Genomic DNA, 12,054 nt, shown 5'->3' with positions numbered 1-12,054 from the left:
AATCGAACCTCTGTCCGTTTTGTATTGTTGTGTTCAACATAGGCGTTGCAAATTTTAGAAATATTTTGCCGAAATTTGGTGCACCAATATATGTTGGCCTGCTGACGAACGTTATTGAAAATAATTTCAATCCGAGCACTTTTTCGATCACATGCCACACAACATCTTATTATGGAATGCCCTTGTAAGAATCACTTGTTTTTAATGAAATTGTGCATGCTATATAATAGTGGACCGTGTCCCCTTATAGTGTGCTTACTTGTTTCGAAAGATGTATTTAAAAATTTAATTTGGGTTCGTTTTTTTAATGCAAAAGTCGGTTGCAGCATACAAATACTCGTGGCAGTATCTAACGATGCCTCTAGCCCGCCTTAATTGTAATGAAAAGGAAAATGCGAAAATACTCTCAGCATTGTTATGTTCAGCATATAAAATTACTAGACTTATTACCTGGGCTAACTGAACCATTTACTAAAAAGGTTATATGGCTATGTTGTCATAAACATGTGAAGAAATTGAAGCATTCTGGTTTTGTCAATTCGTAAGATGTTTCAAGAAGTTTCGCGTATAGTTAGTTTTCGAATACCAAATAGAGAAATGATTTTGAAAATTGCATTAACTGTATGCCTTAGTCCTTAGTCCATTTACAGATGACGTTCTTGGACGAAAAATACTATTTTGACATTAATAAAAGCCTATGATAGAATGGGAGCATTTTATGAGCCTACTACTCTTCCAAATAATTACAAGGCTTACATGTTAACCTAAGATCTCTATTGGTCGAGAATAACGATTCGACCCATAAATTTGATTTAGTCAAACTTTTTGTTATCCTCTCTTTATGCGAACAATCTCACCGAAAACAAGAATTTATATGCCGGTGAGGTTTAAATTTTGATACTTTATAATGAAAATAGTGTTTTATAATAAAATAAGTTATTTGGAATCAAGTCGAAACACCATAATGGGCCGTGGCCCAACATTAAATACTCTACTATCACCCCAAAGTTCACACGGTCACACAATGACTTTTCCAAATAAGGCGTTATATGGAACGCTTGTCCGTTTCGCAGCAAGCGTTTATGCTTGGGCCACAATACGTTCAAAGGTACATCCGTAATATATGCTTGTACCACAAGGGGTGTAGGGTATAAAAAAGAAAGAGGAAAAAAACTATATTCGATTGGAACTATATCAGTTCGTGTTTCTGGCATCCATCCCGTAAAAGAATTCTGATGGGCACATTATAAAATTTTGTGTTTGATGATGAAAACATGTGAAGAAGAACTAACTGCCTTAGACGAAGTATGATGTGCGCCTACTTAATAAAACTCTTTGCCTTTCCCGGCAATATGAATTTTTTAAAAATTTAAATAAAATCGCTTATCCTATTCGTGAAATTCTAAGCCAAACTTAGGAGATATATTGCCGGAGTACGACAATTAAAAGAGTATCAAGTTCAGAGTCTCAAGTACACGGAATGAAAAAATGCACAAATATTGAGCGATGATACCATCGAACATGTGTACGTTCACGATCATAGAATAAAATGAAACGTTAGGATAAAAAGGAATGCATGCATACGTACATATAGATTCTACATAATTTGAATTTGACTTTTTCATTGTTCATTGTCTGTAATTGTTGAGAATTTTAGTAAAGATATTTTTATTTATTCTCTTATAAAACAATTTACTCTTAGCAGCTTCTCTTCTATCATAGGGGAAAGCTTATTTTAGTAATTAATTACTATACACGATTTTTTCCTTAGAGCGGGAGAGTGATTGTAGTTTTTCATAATAAAAAAAAAAAAAAGAAGCATTTTTGCGTATATTTTATAAAAGAAAATTTCTGAATTATAATGCATTCAGTCAATTTTTAGATTCAAAACAAAACGTTACTTTCCTTCTTAGTTAACAAAACTTATAAGAAAAAAAAAAAAAAATTTAAATTCGATCTCAATATTAGTGATTAGTAGATTGCGGCACATTTAAAACACTGACGAAATCCATCGAGAGTAGAACGTAATAGCGGAAATTAAATTCAACACCAAATCAATAAATTTTTAACCACAAATTTAAACAAAAAAAAAAAAAAAAAAAAAAAAAAAAACCAATTATTTATTACTTTTGTTTAAAACATTTTTTAATGTCTCATACACATACTTACTTACAGTTGGTGCATAAAAATAAAGACTCTCTTATGTTTAGTTGTTGCAGTAATATGTCAGGCAGCAGTCAACTTTTTAAAACCATATTAAGTGCGAATACTGATCCTAAAATCTATCAATTTTATTACCATATTTGTTAAACATACGCTTAGATTTTCTTATTATTATTATTATTGTTGTTGTTCTTGTTCTTATTGTTGTGGTTGCAATGAGCTTAGTTCGTAGTCATAAATTAAGGCGGCATTCAGTTACATATCCAATAAGATATTGTTCGTGTTTAAGTAATGAAATACGATTTTCTTTTACTCATTATTATTGCGTTCGTTCATTGTTAAACTATTTAAACGTGTTTTTCGGTTTTCATTTTTTGCGGATTAAGCAAACAAAAATTTATTTTGCTTTTCTCGCGAGTTAAGAAAATTACATTTTTTTTTTGTCTTGTGGATAGAGTTTTTTTTTTTTTTGTTTATCAATTTACTGTAACAGGGTTGACACAAATTGTTGTAGGTGTGACAGAATTAATTTATTTTTAAATTTATTGGTGTTAGATTTGTAATAAATATTTGCATTTTCGTGTTTACCGGTAAATTTTTTATCACGTGTTCATCGGCGAAATAAAACTCATTTTCATTTTCAATTGTATAAGTATAAAGATATCACGCTATCATTTATTTATAGCCGGATTGATTGATTCCATTTATTAATCTCTACTTATTATGAAGTTAAAATAAAAATTTGTGTAATTATCACATGTGGAACAATTTTCAAATTTCAAAAAAAAAAACAAAAACGTCCCTTTAGTTTTATTGAGAAAAAAAAAACAAAAAATTTCTTGATAAAAATAAAAAATTAATTCAATTCATTGCATTTGTGTAAACCACAAATCAATTTTGCTTTTAAGTGTTCCAAGGATAATTTTGTTAACAAATGAATGTGTGAACGTTTTCACGTAGATATGACTGAAGAAATATGAGAAGCTTGAATAAATTCAATTACTTATATCTTTTAGTCATTGCAGAAGACATTTTTCCAAGTGTAGTACAATTTAAATCGTTTTGCCTATAACGGCAACAGGAAATGATTGTTGCATCAAATAAAGTTTAAATAACTAGTCATCTACAAAGGCAAGTAAAAGCATTCCATATCTTGCATAATTAATGAGTATTTCAGACGCTTCAGCTGAAGATTTCTGAAGACGAAAAGAAGGAGCTGAAGAAATCGACGCCTGATTTGGCCGCGAGATCACTTAGCAGGGATTATAGGTAGAGAAAGATGAAAAGAATGAATCAGCCGTTCCCTTTTAGGGGTAATGTCCGTTTCTGAGGAAAGGTATGCTTAAGTGCAACAATTATCTCTAAGACGAAGCAGCGGGATTCTTATCTGAAAGAGTTCTTCTTCAAGAATATCTGAAAATGATAACATCCAGGCTGGTTAGCTGCCTTCACTGCTGTGAACATAGCCTACAAAATAACCCGTAGAAACTATCCTATTATCCGTGCATACATATATAGGTCAGAGATGTTACCTATTATTATTATTACTACTAGAGAGTAAATCCTAAGACTAAAGGCTTAAAGCGCTAGCATCTAAAGGCTATCTGTTTTTATTAAAAACTCATTCTGACGTACTGCAGATTTGAACCCACCATCATTGAGTAGTTCGTCGAGGCTCTTTGCCTAATCGGCCACTCAGACGAATTAGATATAATCTAGAAACGGACGATGTCTTTGAAAGAACGATTGCCTTTATTCAAAACGCTTATGGGAATATTTTTTTTGTATAGAGAGATGGATGAGTATGAATGGTTTTAAGAATGATATTAACGCGCTCGTGGATGCAAAAGATTATAGCCAGTTGCAGAAATAGACAGGGAAGGTTTTTATACACTAGACCACTCGCGGTGCAAGGCGGTATTAAGTTTGCTCGGACGTACGCAACACGCAAAACCCACCTTTTATTGATTCCGAATGATTCAGAATTGCTTACTGAATCGATTTAACATAATCTATCTCTCGGTCCGTCTTATTTCACCTGTAGGCCTCATTTTTTAAGATATTTTAATGAAATTTGGTACACTGGCGTGTTTGATCCAAAAGCGAACGCTATTGCTACTAATTCGGATTGGATCAATTTTTTAACTACTTCCTAGACAAGGCCTTATGTTGAAAAGTTGGTATGCGGATAAGTGTGATGGGATGGCGGAGGGTTATTTAATAATTATCTATTCCCTACTGTAGCATGTTTACTTCTTTTAAAATTAGTTGTGATGTCCGATATCTGATTAAATGTATGTATGTGTAAGAATAGTCAGAAAATCATATTGCATATATAATGAACATCCGCGACGAGGCAAGATGCAAACTTTTCCAACAATTATTATTATTATTATTGTAGATATTATACGAACCTCTAGATACATGTAATTTAAAATAAAATGTAATTGGAATGTAGACAATTGGCAACAATATGCATTTGAAAGATAGGATTTTATAAATATTAAGAACACGTATTCAATTTCAATTTGTTCAATTTGTTTATTTTGTAACAACAAGGTTTATAAAAACGCCAAATTCATAGAGTGTTTTACAAGATGCGAATAATTGAAAAATGCAACCGTGCTACAACGCTCTATAAAAAATCTATCTTCAATAAGAGATCATTGCTATAGATTATTCAAAGGCAATTAAAGCTTCCCTTAATTAGATAGATAGACAACGATCATTGCTAACATCTCTGACAGTTTTAAAAGTTTGAAATTTGAGGTAATTTTAAGAAAAAGGGCATTTTTAAGAGCATTTAAGATTAAGCTATTGAAAGAAGACGGGACGAATTGATTGAAGTTTTTTGTTGATTGAGACGGAGTGCTCGCAAAGTCAGACATACTGTGGTCGAGTTAAAATTATACCTATGGGGTCTAAAATTTCATTTCTTGTCGACTACTCTTCCAAGGCAATGTATAGACTTGACATCTCAAATATATTAATGTCAAAAAGTAACGCCATTTTGTCCGTCCAGCGGTTGAGAATAATTGCTTTTGATTTACCCTCGTTTTTGTGAAGAGAGAATTGTTGAGCATTCAATTATTAAAGTTCCAATCAAATATTGATTTCGTTTGCTATCAAAAGGGCCAACAGTCGATTGTGTAGGCGAAATAAATCATTACACGCTCAGTGTCAGTGTCTCATATATAAAATCTTTAAAGTAATCAGGACATTTTCAAGTTCGCGAACGTTTTAAAAAATGGATTTATTGATGGGAAAACAACAAGGTCGCTTAACTTTGCTCAAATTTCCAAAAATCATCTAAAGGCGTCAGAGCTTAACTAGAATATAAGAAATCATATTTTGTTCAATATTTCTTTAAAAGATGATCTTTCTGTGTTAGCGATTCTTAATGCTGGACTTTGCTTTAAAGCGAATACAAATTGTTACGGAAGTGATTTCCTTAGCTTTCGATTTATTTCAAAGAATTTAAAAGCTTTTCTAGTTTTCATTTTCTCTGTCTATCGGCCTTTATTTATCTCTCTCACTCTCTTTCTCTCGCTCGTTCATTCGTTCGTTCGCTCTTTCTTTATTTTCGTCTTTCGCCTTTATCGCTCTTCCTCTCTTCCTTGCTGCTCACTGTTGCCAAGCTATCTCTGCTGTGAGTAGTTCACTCATTAACGATGCTAAGAAAAGACGGAGATATATGAAAATACGTATGTTATTGCTTTATATTACACAAAAAACATTTTTTAAATCAAATTTTTATTGCTTCCGAATGAATTTAAAAAGTAATTAAAATTTTTCGAATGCCTTGTGAAAAATTTCAATTTATTTAAAGAAATTTCCCTTATTTCGTTTGTACAATATATTAAACAAAAAAAAACAAAAAAAAAAAAAACTATGCTAAGTTGATGTCATCTGCTATTTAAATAAATTTTTAAAAACTCGATCAGTTTCATTTTGCGTTGTGGTTTTTTTTTGGCTGCTGCCTGCTGTGCCTACTGCCTACTGCCTACTGTGGCTATTCGTGCCTTTATGTTTCAGTAATTTGTAATGTTGCAGAACTGTTAACAGAACTGCGTTAACATTTTCACGGTGTGTCAACTCGGCTGAATAATAATAAAAAACGATCGATCGTTAAGTGAAATTTAGTTTGATTATCTTTATCTGCAAACAACTGTAACAAAATGTCATTTCGGTCGCGATCACGTACTACTCAACCTTTACCAACAACGCGTCGCCGCTCATTATCCAGTTCCCGTGCTCAATGCAATGGTAGCTATAATTTCAGTGGTTCGGGTACAAACAGCGGTTACAGTTCAATCGCCTCGCGTCCTCTAAGCACAGGATATTATCAGAATGGTGTCGTCGCCAATGGTTCATTTTATCAAAGTCCTTATGCTTCCAGTGTTTATAATCCAAGAGATAATTTATATTCTACTGCATCGACGGTTAGTGCCGGTGGTGGACGGAATGATTATTATAGTAACAACGGCAACGGCTCGAGCAGCTATCGTCAGAATAATTGTAAAGTTAATCAACAAAAGCAACCGAATCATCAACTTTTGCATCATCATATATTTACTGTAGCTTTTTTGCCATCTTCCGCCTCCAAATCTGGCGCTTATTTGAATAATACTACTGCTGGTGCTTCTACCTCCTACATACCATCGTCATCATCAATGTTATCTTCTTCTTCATCTTCTATTAATAATAATAATAATAATAATAATAATAATAATAACAATAAACATAATTCAAAGAGTCCTGCAAAAATTATTAAATCTTATTTGCGTTCAGCACCCACTACCCCAGATTCCTTATTAAATTCCAAGCCCTCTATTTCGTCATCATCGCTATCATCATCATCAGCTTATAGCGCTTCTTCAATTCTTTCTAATTCAGCATATGGCCATACCGTCAATCAATGCAACATTGAAGTCAATTCAAAAATTTCAATTTCCTCTGCAGCGTCAAACGTTTATGAGCCCCAGTCCTCTTCCTCACGTTATACAACAAATACAAATACACAATACAGCAGTGACCGCTATAGCCATAGCCATCCCTACGCCTCCGCATATGATAATGGTGTAACCACGGCCTCACTTAGTTTTAATATGGGTTCTTCGAAAAACGGTAGTGGATCTACTTCACTAACCAAATCCAATTCCTTCAAAATTCCTCATTCATATAGTCAAACTGCTGGTAGGTCGCTACACAAATCCCTGTCATCGTCGAGTAGTAATTTAAATGCCTATCATCACCCATCGGCTAATGTTAATGGGACGATAACGGGCACAAATTCACCATCTGTGGCAGCCATTGTCTCTCGTAGCAATTCATTAAGAGAACAAGAGCGTAAATCTCGTACTCGTTCCCGTTCACGCAGTGCAGCCCAACGATCTCTTAGCGCTTCCTCGGAGAAAAGTGAAGGTTACGAAGTACGTGCAAATAATGTTTATATAATATATATCACGATAAAGAGAAATTTGCATTCATATATACATGTATACACCATATTTTCATAAATATATTGGAATTTTTTTTATTTATTTATTTATTTTTTTTTTTTGTTTTGGTTTTTTCTATACGTTTTCTTAAATTATTTATATTCTATGCAAATCTAGAGTGGCGGTGAGTCCCGGCAACCATCTCGTTCCCGTCTAGCCGGCTTGACAAGTTCAATTACCCCTTCCGCATCTTCGAACTCTGCCTCGGATGAGAAAAAAGCCAATGATAGATCTGAAAGCGTTGATAACATTGATTATAAAGCACTTTGGGAAGCCGTCAAGTAAGTGATTATTCATTCTACGCACACAATAACATTGGAAAATTTTTACTTTTTAATTTGTCAATTTTACACGGCTCTGATCATTTTGGGGTTGACTGGTCAGATTAATTATAAGGCAAAGAAAAAAACAATTGAAACCGTTTTTAGCTATAAATGTCTGAGTAAGCGTATCTATAGCTAGCTATACTACATTCTTTTCGATGGGCTGAGAATTGTCAAAGTTGGTGCTTGAAAATAGCCTACTATATATTTGACTGAAGAAAGGATTTTTTGTATTGGATTAATGCTTGGCCTCTTGATATTTTATTTAATAATCGAAACGATCCTATCTATGATTATAAAAAGTTGATTGTTGCTGCGAATTCAATTAAAGACTGCTTAATATATCGCAATTCCGGCGGAACGATGACATCGAATCTCAGCAGAGGCCTCTTAACTCCCATTATTTGAAGACGAACGACAGAGTCTTAACGACAATTTTCTCTCACAAATTGCTGAAGAAGGTCAATCAGCGGGAGTACAAAAGCTTCTTACTTCATTTACATAACGCAGAGAAAAAAATCATAGTCTGAGGTATTTATTTAATAGTATCCATCGATGTAACGCCTTTATAGCCAGGCATTTCATTTTTATATTTACGACCACCAAAGTATAATGTGGGATGCGGGAGTACATTCATCCAGAAGAGAGCCTCCCAGAGGCCTTAAATTCTGAATCAATTCCGACACATCCGTCTGTCTGTTCGTCTATTTATCTACTTGTTTTCACCTCCTCTGCTTTCACAAGTAAAAAGTTTTCCTGTTTTTCCGATAACTCATCCAATACAGGAGATAGTATGATAACAATTTCTATGAATGATTCTTCAGTAATTGTAAAGAAAACAATCGCGTGCATCTAATTTTAGTTAGAATGCAAAAATTTCTCTTTTTTTTTTACCCGCAAACGTTTTCTCTGTCACTAGAGAAGTTTTGATACTACCCAGTCAACCGTTGAGAATCGTTGAGGAACAATATGAAATTGAACTAAGCGGGGACCAAAGAATTATTTTCAAACCATGCATACTAAACAAATTAATAAGAGAAAAATTGAAAGGATTGAGCTTTGATTTAAGAATCGCTACTCAAACGAAAGAAAATCTAGCCATTTTTGAAGGCATTGCCAACAAATCATGATAATAATGAACTCTTGGGATATACTATATGAAAGTGCGTAAATGACAGCAAAGCTTGGATTGACGCCATGTAAAGAGGTAATGCTTCGGGCTTGACCCGGTTCGAAGGGATTCTTGTTTTATGAGCAGCTCCAAACTGGCCTGTCGAGACGTTAATCGAAGTAAAGCATCATATCATCATCCATCATGGCAGTGTGAGATTTTATGGACATTGTTAATGACTCGGCATTAGCTAAGAAATTTGAATGCAATCACCGTATAAGATGGATTTTCACCTTTCTAATTATCATTTGTGTTGCTTTCTGCCGATATCCCCCAAAAGATAGAAAAGTGAGAGTCAAAAGTGAGAGAAATTCCATAAATCCTGAAGTAATCACATAATGATTTCATTAGGGAAATATGGAGAGGTTTACTTGATGTATGCCAATGATGCTTTCATTGTTATTTTAGTGTGGTTAGGCTTAAGGTTACTTAAGATTGATTGTTAAGGGCAAGCTTTATGGATGGCGGATACCCGCAAAGGCTCTTTCCTTGTTCTCACCTTGTTTTGGGGTTTTTGTTTTATTTAGTATATGTATCGGTCTTAAGACAATAATTTTTTTTCTTTTTTAAGAATGGAAAATGAAAAACTCAAACAGCAATTGAAGAAAAAAGACGAGGAGATTACACAAACCAGAGCCACACTTGAGAGATTAGCCAATGCCGTAAGTATTTAAAAATAAAACTTAAAAAAAAAAAAATACTATACTTTTTCTCATGCTTCGGAATGACAAATGTATAACTTTTATAAAAATAAAATAAAAGAAGAGAAATATTATCAGCTCTTCTCTGTCCCTCTCTCTCTCTCTCCCTCTGTCTCTCTGTATCAGCTATTTCTCTGTGAGTTGCTTTGAAAAGGATTTCTTCCTCCCACCCCACTGTTTCTTTCTCACGCTCTCTCCTCACTCTCTTTCTCTCTCTCTCTCTCTCTCTCTCTTTTTTTTTTTTTTTTTCTTTTTGTGTCCTTATCTATTTCGCTTTGTCTCTGAAATCTGCTTAAGAAAGGGATCAGTTTAATAAGTAGAAAATTGCAAAAGTCACTTTTGCTTCAAAAATTTCAAAAAAGAAAAATATTCTTATATTTCCCTTAAAACTGATTGTGTTGTTTGTTGTGTTTATGAAACAAACGATTGGTTGTGTTAACGAAGTTTATTTTCTTTCGGTTCTTTTTAATGCTTTTTCGTCTCTTCCTCTATATATTAATGTATATATACATATTAATCACTCTGTATTGATCACGATATTTAAAGAAACATTTATTAACGCTGTTGTGTATTCCTTTAAAATAAATCAAAAATCAAATATCAAATATCAAATATCAAAAATCAAATCAACAACAAACCAAGCAAATCAAAAAGAAAAGAAAAAATGCAAATTTAATTTTTGCAGACCACTAAAAATTCACTCTCAGAGATTGAAAAACGTGAAAGGAGAACTATGGAACGCAAACTTTCTGAATTGGAAGAAGAGTTAAAGGTAAATACCAATGAGATGCTTTGTTGTCTTTTGCTTTTCTATGTATATTTCTTCCACCACCAACACACACACTATCTCTTTCTCTCTCTCTCGCTCTCTTTCTCTCTCTTTTGCTCTCGCTCTCTATTTCTTTCTCTTGCTCTGTCTGTTTGAAATCAAATAAAAAAAAGTTTTAACACTTTAACAATAATAATAAATACACCAGAAACCCAACAGCAGCCAACAACAAAATGTTATCCACATATTTTTTGAAAACTTTTTTCCTTTTGTTGTTTTATAATATTATTTTTGTGTGTTATACAAGTTTTTAACAAAACAAAAAAGCTTTTAAATTAACAAAATAATTCGCTTTGCCACTCACTCTTCAATACTTTTGTGAAAAAGAAAAAATAAAATATATATATATATATAATTATATGTATAGATGACCAATTATTCTCTCTATGGTTTTATCTCTTTAGTTTTCTCTTTTTTTTTTTTTTTTTGTTTTTTTTTTAATTTAAATTTATAAACTTCTTATGAGAGAGATTTATGTTCATTTTATGTAACGGTTTTGGTTCTTTTTACAATTTCCGTATGATTTTGATAGAAAAGTTTTCATTTCTCTAAAAAATTGATATATAAAACATATCATTGCCTATTTATAGGCAGGCTAAAATCACACATCACTTCAACCAGCATAATATAATAGCTTTTTTAATGTTTATGTTTGAAACTATCACAATATTTATAGATCACGACCAGGTTGCAATAGTTTAAATAATTAGTCAGTGGAAACTACCCGAATGAGTTTCAAATTAGATAGCTATATATAAGGGAACCCTAGGTTACTAGGCTCTTTTCGCTAAAGATTTGAAAATTTCAAAAATCTCAAGCATACAGAATAATGCAGAATAAAAATAAGAGTCCCCCCGCCTCCCACCACCGCTCCTAAGATAACGTTTAACTTTTATTTCTCAAACGCTCACAGAATTGATATTTTCGAAATTTTAATATCATATAACACTAGATAACCGGCATACTGCAAATATCTACTTCTACCAAAAGGGATCAATTTGATCTCATTTTTTTCGAAATTGCCATAATCGCAAAACAGGAGATAAGAGGTTGAACCTGCACCCACAATAATGTAGAATATAAGATAATCTCGGAAAAATCACCAAAAAGTTTTTCATATCTTCATCTATAACTTCTGAGCACGCGAAGAAGATATATCTCCGAAAATCTGCGTTTTAAATATCCGTGTTCGGTCCAATCATCACATTTTAATATCAATCTATTACCAAGTTCCCTTAACGTCCATTAACATTTTCTCTTCATCATTCAATTGCAAACAAATTATCGTCGATGGTAGACGACGTCGAACAAGCAAAAATTGAATCTAACAAACATTCAAGTAGCAAGTTTTTCGAAATATCGTTAC

General features: G+C 32.9%; 1 protein-coding gene across 20 annotated transcripts in view; it reads left to right on the top strand.

Moving 5' to 3' along the window:
* Positions 1-12,054, top strand: part of LOC119645376 (protein phosphatase 1 regulatory subunit 12A) — an 81,173-nt gene that overhangs the window by 55,216 nt on the left and 13,903 nt on the right. For 6 of the 20 annotated variants that reach the window (XR_005248653.1, XM_038045562.1, XM_038045561.1 and 3 more), the window contains 3 exons: positions 7,782-7,945; positions 9,730-9,820; positions 10,545-10,631. Coding sequence is in view for 19 of the 20 variants with exons in the window: in XM_038045562.1 (XP_037901490.1) it covers positions 7,782-7,945; positions 9,730-9,820; positions 10,545-10,631 (342 nt within the window). In the remaining variant the exon portion in view is untranslated. Of the gene's footprint in view, positions 1-1,878; positions 2,025-2,072; positions 2,261-6,060; positions 6,682-7,125; positions 7,596-7,781; positions 7,946-9,729; positions 9,821-10,544; positions 10,632-12,054 lie in introns of those variants that run through there. The other 14 variants (XM_038045573.1, XM_038045576.1, XM_038045567.1 and 11 more) reach the window with 14 other exon arrangements.

Source organism: Glossina fuscipes, unplaced genomic scaffold, assembly GCF_014805625.2.
Source record: "Glossina fuscipes isolate IAEA_lab_2018 unplaced genomic scaffold, Yale_Gfus_2 1, whole genome shotgun sequence".
Lineage (NCBI taxonomy): Eukaryota > Metazoa > Arthropoda > Insecta > Diptera > Glossinidae > Glossina > Glossina fuscipes.
Note: the sequence above shows the minus strand (reverse complement) of the source record. Positions and strands in the feature narration are given on the sequence as shown.